At 45.6% G+C, this 16,586-nt stretch overlaps 1 protein-coding gene across 2 annotated transcripts in view; it reads right to left on the reverse strand.

Annotated features, from left to right (window-relative positions):
* Window positions 1–952: 952 nt before the first annotated feature.
* ppp2r5d (protein phosphatase 2, regulatory subunit B', delta) overlaps window positions 953–16,586 on the reverse strand; it is a 63,011-nt gene continuing 47,377 nt past the window's right edge. Inside the window, exons 15-17 of one of the 2 annotated variants that reach the window (XM_054750445.2) lie at window positions 7,740–7,787; window positions 7,451–7,558; window positions 953–1,668 (exon numbers count right to left, since the gene is read on the reverse strand). In XM_054750445.2, coding sequence (XP_054606420.2) covers window positions 1,531–1,668; window positions 7,451–7,558; window positions 7,740–7,787 — 294 coding nt within the window. In that variant the 3' untranslated portion in view covers window positions 953–1,530. Of the gene's footprint in view, window positions 1,669–3,613; window positions 3,922–7,450; window positions 7,559–7,739; window positions 7,788–16,586 lie in introns of those variants that run through there. The other variant, XM_070542651.1, reaches the window with a different exon arrangement.

The following is a 16,586-nucleotide window of genomic DNA, read 5'->3' on the forward strand; positions in this document are numbered from 1 at the left end:
GATGGGTTTGGTTTATTTGTTCTGTACATACATCTGTACAAAATCAGCTCTCACATGAAGTAAACATATGTACACGACAGGAAGCAGCGTTCACGTGTCACCACTTGAGCGCACGTAGCCGTCTGCTGTCACGCGGCCCATGCGTGCGCGCCGCTGGACCAATATGGAGCAGCTCCTGGACGCGGATAAGGTGTTTAAACTTCTGATACTGGTGATGGGCGGGGCTATCACAGCTGATGAAATGGTCATTTGGTTCTGATTAACTTCTCTGAAGAACACGCCCACTCAATAGATGGAAGAGCTTTGATGAACAAAACAAAAAAGGTCACGAGAGCGTGGCCAATGGGGAGAGTTCAGATGGCTCCGCCCACCTCAGTGAGTTCTCAAAAATACTGGAGACAATAAAAATATTGTCTCAGCTATTTGAACAACTTCACATTCAGAGAAACAGGAAGTTGAACATTTCTGCTGGTCATGTGACATCAGCTCAACACAAACTATAAAGCCAGAAAGATCTGTGTGTTTACATTTCAGCTCATAGTTCTGCCTTCATCACACTGTTCAGTATTTAACTTGGTTATGGTGGGCCACGCCTCCTCAGCAGAGTTCTGATTGGACATACAGCGCCTTGTTTGGTTGTAATGCCTTGTTGAATGCACTTTATAAATAAAATTGGAATTTACATTCAATATGTCTCAGTTCATCGGAAGCTGTAGCTCCAAGCTGACAGATGATTGGTTCGTTCAGGAAGGGGGCAGAACCACAGACCTGAGCTTCATTGTAGCAGGCCAGAGTTTCCCACTTCACCGAGTCTGGAAACTCAGCTCGACCTGCTTCACAGGCCACTATTTGAACCCGAGTCTACAGAAAGTTAGTTCAAACCTTAATCAGAACTGATGCCTGGGCACGTCCTGATGAAATCACTATTTGTGCAAACCATAACACTTTGAGGTAAGATCAGATTTTTTATTCCACTGAACATCTGGAGTGAGCCAAAATGACCATTTATACACCAATAATAACGACGTGTGAAGAACAGCGGCTATCGTTCAACACCTGTAGCTGCAGGTACATGTGTCACAGTGATGATGTCATCATGTCAGTGACATCAGTTCGTTTCTGAATGCACCTGAATCACAACACTTTCTGCTGAGAAGCATCGGTGGGAGCTTGAACACACACCACAGGCTGTCAGTTCCTGCGGTGGAAATTGCTGCAGGTGATGCATTCAGGTACTTCACACATGACAGCGGTAAAGTCCAGAAGAAGCATTGGCTGAGGGGGGTGGCATGATTATGTCCAGTCACAGTGGAGCACTGACACACGTTGGACGGTATGTGGACAGTCTGAGTTTCTAGTGTCCTTTTAATCAGCTACCAGGCGCTGAGCTGAGTTTCTCATCTTTTTTGTTAGAACGTAGCATCAGCTCTGTCCTCATCTGATCGTCCACAGCAGCAACAAGCTCCTCCCTGCAGAGATGGGTAGAAGGAAGGGGACTGAGCTGGGCTCAGGAGGGGTTGCCTCCCCTGGTCAGAGAGCCTCCTGATTGGCTGTCAGGTACTCCTCGGCCCTCTTGTGAGCTTCCAACGCTTTGATGGTGTAAACGTCCTGTGGCAGTTCTGACTTTCTCCGCATCAGGACTTTGTCCTTCTTCAGATCCTTCAGACCCTTGGGACATAAAACATATTTTAATCCAGAGTAATAAACATGAGACAGGAATTAAAGGTGTTGTTCACTGAAAAACCATTTGTAATGATTATTCCTGATTATAATGGGTCACTGAGTGTTTCATGCAGGCTGAACATGAAAATAGTCTCCTACACCTATCTCCTGCATTAGCTTCCGACAGAAAACAGATGGTGATTTCTTTCTTTCTTTCTTTCTTTCTTTCTTTCTTTCTTTCTTTCTTTCTTTCTTTCTTTCTTTCTTTCTTTCTTTCTTTCTTTCTTTCTTTCTTTCTTTCTTTCTTTCTTTCTTTCTTTCTTTCTTTCTTTCTTTCTTTCTTTCTGTCACCTGTGGTGATGGTGGCAGTACCTATTAGAATTATATGGGTGTGCGGTTTTTTTACCACATGCCACACCATGATGCAAAGTTTTTATTCCTTGTAATTCTGTTTGTACTTCTAAAGCAACAGCACAATAATATAAAGGCAGCACAAGTAAAATAAATAAGATCATCAAAGCAAGACAACATTTGGAATTGCTTGTTGAAGCATGTCAAAAAACACCTCTCCGCCTCCACTCAGCTGAGTGACCTACAATTAAGTCACTACACCTAGTGTTGTTTAAAACACAACTAAAAACCCTAATGTACTCATCAGCCTTTAAATGAATTGTTTCTTATCATGCGTCGTCTCCACTGTAATCTTTGCTGTAACTTTGTCTTCTCCTTTAGTTCTAAACTGTAATTCTATCTGTGTGTATTTTCATGTGTTTTAATGTGTTTTCATATCATGTCCTGATGATTGTAAAGCACACTGAACTGCCTCTGTGTTTGAAATGTGCTCTATAAATAAAGCTGTCTTGCCTTGCCGTCTGTTGGTGTGATACATAGAAAGGTGATTTGGCGTTCCCTGGTGGTGATATGTGCATCTGAAATCCACCCAGTTCTCCCAAATGCAAATTTCAGACTTAATTAGAATTATGAGTGACGAGGCTATTTTTAATACATGCATAATGTGAACACTTCTAATCCATGTTTTTCCTGAAAACCTTTGGTTTTTGACTAGAAATATGATAAAAGGATGATTAAATATTTACGCTTTTGACATGTTAGACTAATGTTTAGTGAGTATTTTAATATTTTTTTCTGCCTGTTTGACATTTGCTGTGGGTTTACAAAAACAGGAATGTGACTCAAAATTACAAATTGTTTAAATATTTATTATTATTTTCAAATAAGCTGTAACTTATTTTATTTATCTGCCCGTTAACCATCAGTTTGTAAGCAGGCAAATGGATTTGAAACATGTGAATAGTACAAATAAAAATAAACCTCATTATTCACATGCACCATCCCAAAACAGGTCATGCAAACCTCAACTGACATGCTCTTTTCATCACATCACTTGTTAAATTGCACCCCACCAAAAATATATATATTCATCCGCCACCACTGGCTGCCACCTTACTGTGGTGGAGTTTGAGTGTCCCAATGATCCTAGGAGCTAAGTTGTCTGAGGCTTTATGCCTCTGGTAGGGTCACCCATGGCAAACAGGTCCTAGATGAAGATTCAGACAAAGCGCAGCTTGGAGAACCCTTATGATGTGCAACAGTGTACCCTTGCCTGGACGCAGGCCACCGGGTCCCCCTCTGGAGCCAGGCCTAGAGTTGCGGCACATTGACAAGTATTGGTGGCTGAGCGTTAACCCATGGAGTCCGGCCGGGCACAGCCCGAAGAGGAAACATATGTCCCCTTTTCAACACTCATGGGACGGGCCAAAGGGGTTGGGCGCAACTAGGGATGTGTACCTTTAACATTTTAATTGATACGATACCAATACGTAACCAATTTCTGATAACTTTGAGTGTTTTTATTAATTAAATGTATATTTTTCTCTCAATATATAACCCTATTTAGGTGGATTGGTGCTGTCTGCAGTGATGTGGACGTTATATTGGTCTGTCACGGTGAAAAGAGAGCTCAGACACTTCCCTGGTCAGGTTTTTCCAGACATGTCCAATTGGGAGGAAGACCCAGGACATGCTGGAGGGACTATGTCTCTTGGATGGCCTTTGGATCATCCCGGAAGAGCTGGCCCAAGTGGCTGGTGTTACGCCTCAGTACTCCCAACGGCTCTGTTCCTGCGCCCATGAGGTCAGCACCGCGGACAGCGTTCTGGTTGGGATGGAGCATCCTTTCAGCTGGCTCCAGCTGCAGCTACTCTCCTTGTTTACCTCACTGCCGTTAAATGAGTGCAGCTGGAGGAGGAAAAGAGGTGTGAGGGGCCAGAGGGACAAGCGCCAAACCCAGATGCCCAAAACCCAGACGGGGAACCGGAGAGGAAGTGGTCCTCCTCGTGATCCTTGGATCCAGTGAAGGGTTTGAAAAGCAAGAGTTTTCGTGAACTGAGTGAGAGGTCGGCTTTTCAGTTATTTCCTTTGGGTGTTTAGAAACGGTAAAGCCGTCCTTGTGTGTTCCCGGTCGTTTTGGCTATTTTTATTTAAGAAATGTGAGACGGGAAAGTTTGCTCCACAGAAACACAACTCAGCAGAAAGATGGTGGACATTTTCTCAGTTTTATGGCTTTTTGTCAGACTCTGAACCAGGAAATGGCTGCAGGCAAAAAACTCAAGAGCAACCAGTGACTCCGCCCCCTAGCCAATCAGTGGCCAGAATCACGATGCCGCCCGACTAAGCCTTGGCAGGTACCTCAACAGAGCAGGGACTAAAAGTAGAGGGAAAATACAGAACCGTGCCCTTGGGAACAGCGGCTAGGCCGAGCTACTCTGAGTGGTGCTCCTGGGAAACCACCTTTATATATATACATGATGTTTAAACAATATGAATTGTGAGAAATGACAATATTTTCCAACAAATTTGTAATATTAACATGTTTCCTATCAGTCTTCTTCCTGAACGAGTGATGGTTTTTGGCAGCTGAACTGAGGAAATGACATCAAACAGGAAGTTGAGCCCTGCTGAAACACTCATTTCTGTAGCCGTTTGGTGTCAGTGTAATAAAGCTTCTATTACATTCTGAGTTACAAATGAATAAATAATAAAAAATACCTAAACGGACAACTTGGATGCTTTCTACTTTTTCTTAGTAATTTAATGAATTGCTGAAGTATTGGACCGGGACTCGGTATGAAAATCCAACTACTCACACTTGGATCACGGGCAAAAACAAGTGATCAGAAAACTATCTTTTAAAGACAAAGTTAGCAAAAAAAACAAACACATTTTACATTTTAAATGTGTCTATGGGGAAGTTCTGCACCTGCTTTTGCAGATGTTTGAAGGCTACTTTTAAAACCCCTGTACTGTAACACTCCATCATCTCTGTTCATGGTTTTGTGCCCACGCCTCCTTATTTCTATCGCCTCTTTGTATTTTCATTTTGTAATCCAGGTCTTGTTCTGTTCCTACACAGGTAAGGAAAAACCAGCAGATGAAGGAAGAACCACAGTTACGATGGACAAAAAATACAAACAACAGATGGAACCGATTCTAGAGGACAGAAACGCATATGTATGGTGTGTGTGTGTGTGTGTGTGTGCGTGCGTGCGTGTTTGCATGCACATGTGTGTGTGTGTGTGTGTGTGTGCGCATGTGTGTGTGTATGCATGTGTGTGTGCACGCGCGTGTGTGTGCGTGTGTGTGTGTGCAGTGGCGGACTGGTAATCGGAAGAAACGGGAGATTTCCCGGTGGCCTGGCCGTTAAACTGGCCCGCTCAGTGATTGCTGGTCACGACGTGCGTAATATCTAAATGAGCAATCCGTCATGCAGCTCATCAGTGCATCTGCTCTCCTGATGCTCACACAAACGGAGCAAACTGGAGACAAAGACACCCCCTCCCCTCACTTTGTCAGGGTCTGGCAAAGTGCTGCAGACACCCACCACCCCAGAGCGGCTACGGCACCACTGCACCTTTGGCCCTAGAGGCAAAATGGACCAAGACGGACCAGGAAAGGTGGAGCAGAAAAGGAGAGACTGAAAAAGGAAGAAAGCTCTGGCCACAGATGCATGTCCAGGCTGGGCTGTAGGTGGTCATGTTGGGAGAACCGGTTTAAGGTGGAGTTTTTGGGCCAGTTTAATTATCGCGCAGTGTGCAATGCTGGGCACATGGAGTGGGTTGGGAAGGGAGACACAGCGGCTGTGAGGAACGGATCATTATGATCAGGTTCTGATGATCAGATCATCAGACTCATCCTTTAAGGACGGAGAGTAGTGCATTGGACCGGTACCAGCACCGCCGCCACTTTTAAATATAACCTTTAGGCATGCCAGCACTTTTTCTAGGGTACAGTTCATACCGGTAAATTTCCAGGTATTCATTAGTCGAAATGTCCTAGAGGCAAAATGGACCAAGATTTTTTAAAAGATATCTGTGTGTCCTCAAACATCAGTCATCCACAGTCTGGCACGAGATGCATGAAGGGCCGCATTTTGCGCAAAAGGCGCATCACTGCCGCGAGGCGCGCCGCGTGTCACCATCAGCTCAGGAAGAGGAGAGAAATTAAAACTGTTTCCCCACACCGTACACATTCCCGCAATGACTGACAGCAGCATCAGCTGACCAACAGTGGAGGAGAAACGGTTTCTAGACGGAAATATGGACCGTGAGCAAACACACGACATAAGAGGAGTGTGCTTCACTTGAAATTTTGTGGCCATAAACATCTGATGATGCTGATCATGAGACAGATGAGATGATAATTCTGACCTGGACTGATCTGGATTAGATTTCACATCAGCCCTGATGATCATTTATGACATTTCATGTTAAATGCATGAACCTTCACCTCTGGCGTATTGTCTTTGGTTCATAACCTTTAAACCCCCTATTATTATTATTATTGTTGTTGGTGTTTATATGAATATTATAAGGAAAACATCAATGTATACTGGTCTGTCAGTACATATGGATGCCAGAGATGTGTGCATCAGCAAAAGGCTTCTTCCATTGTTGAGGCTGTCCATTTAATCTGTGCCTACTATGTAGTAAACCTAATGACACTAATGATGCAGTCATTTAGCAATGGGACCCCCCCCCCCCCCCCCACACACACACACACACACACACACTTTTTATGTCTCTTGCTTGTGGTGTGATTCTCTTGACCCAGACATGTAGTGTGGTACCTGTTAGTCTTAAGTTCAGGTGGATGGTGGTGTCTGGCCTATATCATCTAATGTGCAGGAGGCACGTTTAACAGCATAAAATAGAATTTCAGGTTATGCAACATAAGCACAGATTATAGCAGCAGAACACAAATATTTATATTTTAGAGGAAAGAATCAGGGCACATGTGAAGATTTAATTTAGTTGTTTTTCACTTTTACATCAGTAGGCGCCCAACCTGACCCACTTTTAGTGTTTAACGTGAATTGGGCGGTGGCCTGGGATGGTTTCAAAATTCCCGGCCTGAATTAATATCCCAGTCCACCCCTGTGTGTGTGTGTGTGTGTGCACGCGTGTGTGTGCGAGCGTCTGCGTGTGTGCGCGTGCATGTGAGTGTGTGCGTGCGCGTGTGTGTGTGTAGGAGAGCATGTGTGTGTGTGTGTGTGTGTGCCAGGTACAAAGTTTGTTTAAGGTTGCCACATTTTTCCATCAGCTTTTTTCTTCATTGATATCAGAGCCACTGATGCCGTTTATAGAGCCCGTTACCCGTCATATAAAACATGTTCCTGCCAGCTGAATTCAAACTAAACCTCTGCTGTAATTCTCCTGAGGGACTCTAGCTTATAACCCTGATTGAAGGTGAACCCTTCAGGTGTTTGTACCTGTGAGGCTTGGCTCTCCACAGTCTTCTTCAGCAGCTGGATGTCCTCAGCTGTCGGAGTCTCTGTCTCCATTGAGTAGATGGCCACACCACCGTCGCCATACATGTACTGGCAACACAGCAATGGCCCGTCAGACAGCCGCATTCACACACACACACACACACACACACACACACACACACACACACACACACACACACACACACACACACACACACACACACACACACACACACACACACACACACACACACACACACACACACACACGACTATAACTCAGGCTCACCTCCTCCTGACGGTGGAGTCCAGGATGGAAGGGGCGGAGCTTATTACTCTGAAAGTAAACAGGACAACATTGTGAACATTTCTTGTTTAGTTTTCTTTCAGCTTTAGTCGTTTCAGGGTCTTCCAGGTTTGAATCAGACCCTGCAGCGACATCTCAGAAAGTTTCCGAGGTCAGTAACAATAAACAAATAAATAAAAATAAAAGCATTGATATGCCATAAAACAAACTTCTCTGCAGTTTGTTTACCTAGCGTTAGAAAATGACTCTTTAAAGGTGAAAATTTCTAATCAATTTAAAAGCTTCTAAATTGATTTATAAACCAACACAAGATTTTTATACATTTTTACACCCGAAATTAGAAGCTACCTGACAAAACATAAGGATTGGGAGTATAGAGGTGAACAAGCACATGAAACAGAGACACGGTTTATTTACAAGTGCTGCAGGTGGACATGGGTAATTACATGCATATGAGGGTTAAATGGGAAACGGGAGGAATCATTTACAGAAGGTCATAAAATGTTCAATAGTGTCACATGGAGAGTACCCTAGCAGATACCAAACATAGGAAAAGATCTAGTAGGTGTTGGAGAGGATGTGGACAAGTAGGCAGCTACATTCCTTTATTTTGGGAGTGTCCTAAACGTTAGAATATTGGAAAAATATAAAGAAACAGACAGAAAAAGGTTAGTGGAAATGTGGATTTATGTGTGCAGTTATATCTATTGGGTATCGTCATCGGTCCCAGTTCACATAAGGACGATGATTAGAATACCAAGTATAGCAGCAACACCATGCAGGCTTGGGCCTCGACCTCCAGAAGAAAAGCAATGGTTGGATAGAAATACAGGAGAATGGAAAACGTAACTGCAGGACTAATGGAGGAGGCCTTACTGTTAGAGGGAATGGAGATCTACCGTATTTTCCGGACTATAAGCCGCTACTTTTTTCCCACGCTTTGAACCATGCGGCTCATAATGAGGTGCGGCTTTACTGAATATTTTCTTTCACCTGCCAGGGGGCGCTGTAGCAGAAAGTGAAACAGGTGGAAGTCAAAAGTGGAGATCGAAGAAAGTGCTCATTTTAATTTAGCACATGCAAGCAGCCGGCACCACAAAGATTATTTTTAAAAATCCATACCCCCTCATCATGGTAACTACACGTATGAGTTCATATGATGCCCCATTTAAGTTGAAGGCCATCGATCTGGCAGTAAAGGAGGGAAACAGTGCTGCCGCACGTAAGCTTGGCATGAATGAATCCATGGTTCTGCGCTGGAGACGGAAGGTCTCATTCAAGCCAGTTTCACCCGGGGATGATGACAGCAACACGGAGAGTGACACTGACATCGCCACGGAAAAGGTATGTGACGAAGCTTTTCTGAGGCTGTTCAACTCCGACACTGAAGATGATTTCAGTGGTTTCAGTGCGCAGGAGGACGATGAATAAACTAATCAATAACTTTTCTGTTTTGTTTGATACTGATCAGTTCAGCTACGTTCAGTTAAACTATGTTTTCAATTCAGTAGATATCTGTGGCTTTTAGCCCGGTGCGGCTTATATTGAGGTGCGCTCTATAGTCCGGAAACTATGGTAATCACCTCATTTATTCATCTCTGATTTTAGTTATGAAGTTAACCATTTGTTGAAATGTTTATTTAAATGGTCTGTTTGGTGTGGTGGTTCAACACGTCCCCACACCCAAAGTGTAAAAAAATGACGAAGAGTGAACAAACGTAGTGCCAGAGCGTTGTTTTCCCACGCCCGCGGTAAAACGGACATTTAACCTCTAACCTCTAGTGATTTAACCTTCCCCTCGCCCCATCCAAACCTTAACCCAATTTCTCGTTCTAAATTTCCAGTTAACTGTGTTTGAGAGGGACGACACAACAAGAAACAAAGTAGGATGGGGGTGAGGGGAAAGTTAAATGGCAAGAGGGTAAAGGTCACAGTTGGCTAAAATCTCCGTTTTACCGTGGGCGTCGGAAACACACGCTCTGGCACAGCGCGTCACCATTGTCATTTGTTGACACTTGGGGTGTGAGAACGTGTTGGGTGGCTGAGGTGAATGCACATGGGGGGGGGGGCAACAGCTTAATGTGTTAACATGTAACTCGGTACATCTATGCTAACAATTTAGTTATAGTATGTAGAAATACAGCTGTTTAGTTCTCTGTGTGCTCTGGAAACAGAATAGAAAGTAACTTGTTGTTATCGATGAGAAGTGACGCGTTAGCACAACCGAACGGCTGATCTACTCTTCCTCGTGTGTCGTGTAACTGTTGATGTGAGACCGATGGGGAACGCTAGAAGAGACGCTTCAGAAACATCAGAGATGAACACTAATGTGCTGCTGGCCCTCAGGCTTTCCATAACTTTGACATATTTGTAAATTCAGCAAACCAAGCACCTTCTGCTGAGTTGGACCAGGAAGCTGAAGCAGCTGGATGTCACGTTCTGCCCCTGCCTTCCTGACTGTGTCTCTCTCCTGCCCTGATTAGCCCTTATTGTTCTCACCTGCCCCTCGTTAACCTGCCCATGTGTTTCTGATTTCCCTGTATATTTATACCTCCCTCCTTGCACCAGTCTTTGTCAGATCATTGTTTGTATTCATCGTTGTTTTGTTTCTGTCGTTCCCATTCCACCATTAAAACCATTTTTATTTTTTCATCCGTGCCTGCTCTCCTGCCTCCTGAACTCTCCACCACACATGGTCCATCATCTCCACACCCGCAACATGACAGAATGATCTGACCAACCTGGACCTGTGGTGAGCTCTGCAACATCTGCCTGGAGGATTTTTTTTTTTTGCTTTTTCTCTTTTTCAGCAGAGGGAGATTCCGTCCTGAGGGGCTTTCGGCGCATCCTACAGGTTTTCGGAGTGGTCGAGCCCATTTGGGAGATTTTGGCGCATCCTACCTGTTCTCGGGGTGGTCAGAATCATTTCTCCTCTTCTGCTGTTTCGCCCCGTCCTGTTTTCCCACGGAAGCTGCGGATCCTGGAGTTCTGATGGAGTGAATCGGGATGTGCACCTGCTCCGACCGTATGTCGAGTACCTGCCGCCGAGCTGGTTTTCCTTGCATCGCTCCTGCAGTCTCATCTACTTCCTGGTCCACGTCTGCGGGGCCTACGCCTGCAGGTCCTTCATGCTGCAGCCTCTACAAGAGTCCTGCTACTGCAGCCCAAACCAGAGCTCATGGAACTCTCAAAGACCAGAGTTGTGCTGCCTATATCAGAGGCCCCTGCTCTGCCAACCCAGTGTTCGAGTTTCCAGTGTCCGAGTTCCTGAGTCTACGTGTCCAAGTTCCAAGTGTTCCAGTCTCCCGAGTCCAAGTGTTCCAGTCTCCCGAGTCCAAGTGTTCCAGTCTCCCGAGTCCAAGTGTTCCAGTCTCCCGAGTCCAAGTGTTCCAGTCTCCCGAGTCCAAGTGTTCCAGTCTCCCGAGTCCAAGTGTTCCAGAGTCCCCGAGTCCAAGTGTTCCAGTCTCCCGAGTCCAAGTGTTCCAGAGTCCCCGAGTCCAAGTGTTCCAGAGTCCCCGAGTCCAAGTGTTCCTGAGTCCCTGAGTCCAAGTGTTCCTGAGTCCCTGAGTCCAAGTGTTCCCGAGTCCCCGAGTCCAGCGTTCCCGAGTCCTGTGTTCTGGTGTTCCCTAGTCTCCTGTGTTGTGTGGCCTTGTGTGCGTCTGGTATCCGACCCTTAAGGGGGGGTACTGTCACGTTCTGCCCCTGCCTTCCTGACTGTGTCTCTCTCCTGCCCTGATTAGCCCTTATCGTTCTCACCTGCCCCTCGTTAACCTGCCCATGTGTTCCTGATTTCCCTGTGTATTTATACCTCCCTCCTTGTACCAGTCTTTGTCAGATCATTGTTTGTAGTCATCGTTGTTTTGTTCCCGTCGTTCCCATTTCACCATTAAAAGCATTTTTATTTTTTCATACGTGCCTGCTCTCCTGCCTCCTGAACTCTCCACCACACATGGTCCACCATCTCCACACCCGCAACATGACACAGGAACAGAGGTGTGTGTATATTTACCTATCATTAGCGAGAAGGTATCAAAGGGGAAATTAGAATCTATCTAATATTTCCTTCCTGTATTTAAAGTTTAATACAAACAGAATCAACACAGGCTTTTAGCCCATGAGAAACTGGTTTTCCTGCGACCAGGAGCAGACTGGGACAACAATTCAGGCCGGGAATTCTAAAACCATCCCAACAACCGATTTATGCTAAACTAAAAGTGAGTCAGGTTGGACGCCTACTGATGTAAACGTGTAAAACAACTAAGTTACAGCTCCACATGTGCCCTGATGCTTTCCTCTACTGCGGCTATAACCTGTACTTATGTTGCATAAACTGAATTTCTATTTAATCCTGTTAAACGAGCCTCCTGCACATTAGATGAGACAGACCAGACACCATCATCACCTGAACCTGAGACTAACAGGTTCAGGTGAGAGGAGACTCTCTGCTCTGGCCATCTTTACTCTGCTCTACCTTAAAAACTACAATAAATAACAATAAACTGGCTGAGCTTTAGAAAAGGTGTGTCGAGGTAAAGCCATCCTACGGTAAGCAGTTCTGCTCGATTCTTTATTATAAGGAAATCTGTCAAACATCAGAGGCAATGATTGTGATAGACTGTAGTTTCCTTCCCTCAGCACATGCTTCTGCCTGACTTGGCCTGTTGAGTAGATCTGATTTCAACACCCACTCCGCTTGATTTATACCAGTTTGAGCCCAGTTTAAAATATCAGCTGAGTTTAAACTGGGATTTATTTTAGGTGGTGCAACACGGCTCTGCTTAACTGTAAAACCCAGTTCAAGTCATTTTAAACCTACTGTAGCTAATCTAGCATTGGTGCTAGTCTTAGTTTAGAGCTGGTTGTGCCATCCACCCTGTCAGTAACAACCGTTTTATCTGGTCTCTTCTGGAAGGACGGTGGCTCCTGAGGGAAACCCTAACCCTTTCAGCTCCACTTGCAGCTGTATTAAATATGACCTGCTGGCTGACCCGGTGAGACTAGAACCTCAATGTTTTATCTGACGGATCCAGGTTCTGATGAGACACGTGCAGCCTCTCCAGACACATCAAAGGTGAAGCAGAAAGCCAGGTGAGGTGGTTTTATTTATATCATGGAAAAATCATTGTGTAACAAAACTCACCACCTGTTATATTCAACCACGTCTCTGCAGGAGCAAATGGAGGACTCTAACCTCCCCTGCAGAATGCCCAGATACCTTCCTGACCAACATCTGCAACATCTAGTTCAGGAGTGGACTGACACTTTGCTGATCTGCACCAAGGACTTGTTTTCTGGTCTAAAGGAGGGAAATAAGTAAGCCTCCATGTCACAATAAACTCCCATGACAGCCCATCCAGCACATGAGTGGAGTTGTAGAAGGTACTGTAGCTTCTCAGGTGGCAGACTAAACTACTGTTGTGACATAGCTGGAGGCTTCAGCCTGGACCTAGTTGTTGTTGTTTGGTGCTTTGAGAGAACTCAAGTTGTGAACTAATGCTAAATAAATCCACTGAATTAAATGATGAGTAAACTAATTCTTGTTTCTGGTCAGACCTGTTCATTAGTCCATGTGAACTTCACTTATCTGGGTCAGCACGGCCCACCCCTGCTACAATTGGTGAGTAGAGTCAACACGTGGGGCTTCCTGCATGAGTCTGGACACTGGGGAGTAAACATCTCATCTGACTACAGCTGGGACTGCCAGTCCAGACTGCTGTTAACCACACACACCGCTCTCAGTGAGGAGCACAGCCTGCAGTCTCAGTGAGACACCAGGAATTCACATACAGGCTAGACTTCACAAGCATCTGTGGCCAGAGCTTTCTTCTTTTTCCATCTCTGCTCCACCTTTCCTGGCCCGTCTAGGTCCATTTTGCCTCGGGGGGGGGGGGGGGGGGGTGCTGCAGCTTCTCCAGACCCTGGCAGTGAGAGGAGGGGGTGTCTTTGTGACCAGTTTGCTCCTTCTGAGTGTGTCAGGAGAGCCCATGCCCTGATGAGCTGCATGAGGGATTGTTCATTTAAATATCACACATGTCATTATCGTTGGCAATCGCTGAGCGGGCCAGATTAACGGGAAATCGCCCGTTTCTCCCGAAGACCAGTCTGCCACTGTCTGGAACCACCACAGGCCAGGTTAAGGCAGAGCTGAAACTGTAGTGGAGTGTTCCTTCACTGTTGTCGAGCATTAACCCTGTTGAGTGATGGTGGAAAATGAAGACCAGTTTGGCTAAAAGGTTCCTCTGCGCTCAAGCATCCTCAACACCAGCTGAACACACATTTTCTGCTGGGGATGCAATCAGCCAAGAAAGGGCCGGAGAAAGCAGACGAAAATGACTACAACTCATGTTTATACAGTCATAGGTCTTTTACACCAGCTCAGTGGCCTACTGCTTGAGTGCCCACCCTGGGACAGGGAGATCAGGGTTCGATTCTTGGTTGGGTCCTACCAAAGTCTTTAACAATGGGACCCGACGCCTCCCTGCTTCAAACCCAGCTTTAAGGGGTTGGATTGGGGTTAAACCACCAAATAGTTCCTGAGCGCAGCCGCAGCTGCAGCTCACAGCTCCCCTCCACGGGGATGGGTCATTTGGGGGGATGAATTTCACCAGAGTGTGATGATGACTCTAGGACTTTAACTTTAAACAGAGTGTTTTTCTATTTGGGATTCAAACACTTGTTCAGTTTTCTAGAGCAGATCTTTTGTGTTTTGCATCTTCAGTGTTAGGCAGAGGTGGAAAGAGTACTAACATTTCCTACATAAGTAAAAGTACCAATACTTTGATATTTATTACTCAAGTACAAGTAAAAGTAACTGCCATTTTACTCAACTAAAAGTAAAAAGTATTGTAAATAAAATTAACTCAAAGTAAAAGTTATTTAGTTACTTTTGTCAGAGGAAGGATGGCTACACCTAAGTAGTGCAAAATCACACCAGCTCACAACACTCGTGTGTGAACACACACACACACACACACACACACAAACACACACACACACACGCGCGCGCGCACACACACACACACACACACACACACACACACACACACACACACACACACACACACACACACACACACACACACTTCTATTCATATGTTTGTGTGGACCTCCATTGACTTCCATTAATTTTAGAGACTCCACTATGCCTAACCGTATCCATCCATCCATTCTCTTCCTCTTATCTGGAGTTGGGTTGCGGGGGCAGTAGCCTAAGGCGAGAGGCCCATACTTCCCTCTCCCCAGCCACTTGGGCTAGCTCCTCCGAGGGAATCCCAAGGCATTCCCTGGCCAGGTGAGAGACATAGTCCCTCCAACATGTCCTGGGTCTCCCTTTAGGTCTTCTCCCAGTTGGACGTGCCCAGAAAACCTCACCAGGGAGGTGTCTAGCAGGCATCCTAACCAGATGCCCGAGCCACCTCAACTGGCTCCTCTCGATGTGAAGCAGCGGGTCTACTCCGAGCCCCTCCCAGATGACTGAGTTTCTCACCCTATCTCTAAGGGAGAGCCCAGCCACTCTTTGAAGAAAACTAATTTCAGCCGCTTGTATCCGTGATCTCGTTCTTTCGGTCACTACCCAAAGTTCATGACCATAGATGAGGGTAGAACATAGATCGACTGGTAAATTGAGAGCTTCACCTTCTGACTCAGCTCTCTCTTCACTACGACAGACCGGTACAACGCCCGCATCACTGCAGATGCAGCACCAATCCGCCTACCGATCTCACGCTCCAGTTTTCCCTCACTCGTGAACAAGACCTCATCCCTGACCATAACTAATGGGGTTCCATTCCTAACCTAAACTAAATGCCAATTCCATTTTAGGGTGCTTAGCTTGGTGTGATCCAGCAAAATGTCCCCAAATTATGGGTCAACATTTCTCCACTTAAACATATAAAGTAAACACACACACACACACACACACACACACACACACACACACACACACACACACACACACACACACACACACACACACACACACACACACACAGATGGAGCTAATAATGGTTACAACTGCATTAGCTCCAGTATTAAGTTTTGATTTGAACAAACATGATGTTTAAACTCAGAGAGGCAGAAGACCACGCCGAGCATCAGTTGATAAGGAGCTCTAAACGCTCTTTTGCCACTGCCGGGCGGAGCAGTTGGTGAAGCACGTTTCAAAGAAGGAACCGAGTCCGGCTACCAAACCGGGCACAACACTGACGTAACACCAGTGTACCATGATGAGGGTTTCACTGACATGAGCGGGGGTAAACTGCGAGTGCAGAGACTGATGCTTTTTGTGGGAAAAGTGTGGCTGTTTAACGTCCTCATTATAAAAAGTGTACACCCGTACCCTTCAGACAAACACGTCGGTGTGCAACAAGTGGGTCCTACTCATTGACATAAATATATAGACAATGGGTTTCCATAGACTCCAATAATAAGTTTTTGTACTAAAATGGGAGGTGGCCACCACCGCCATTTTGACCGTGTCACAGGTTCCGTCAAGCCCAGACAATTCCAAAAAAGGGAAGAGAGGTGGAGTTGTGTGTATTTCAAAACCAAATCATACTTGGACTTCGAGATATGTTCCGATTCGCCGCTGATTCTAACCTTACATCCCCTTACGTTCCACATTTTGTGAACTTGACAAATTAGCCCGAAGGCAGTGCAGACTGCTATGAGCTAAATTAAGTGAACCACGTCTCTCAAACTTTGCATTTAGGTAGGGAATTGAGCTGCAGTATTTCTGCGGTCAGGTCTCTCTACGAGTCCGAGAGCTCCACGAGCGGTCAGCCCGCGCAGCAGCTAGTAGGCGCCGCATCGGACATGCATCGGGCTGAC

The sequence above is a fragment of the Nothobranchius furzeri genome, chromosome 12 (genome assembly GCF_043380555.1).
Source record: "Nothobranchius furzeri strain GRZ-AD chromosome 12, NfurGRZ-RIMD1, whole genome shotgun sequence".
NCBI classification, from domain to species: Eukaryota; Metazoa; Chordata; class Actinopteri; order Cyprinodontiformes; family Nothobranchiidae; genus Nothobranchius; species Nothobranchius furzeri.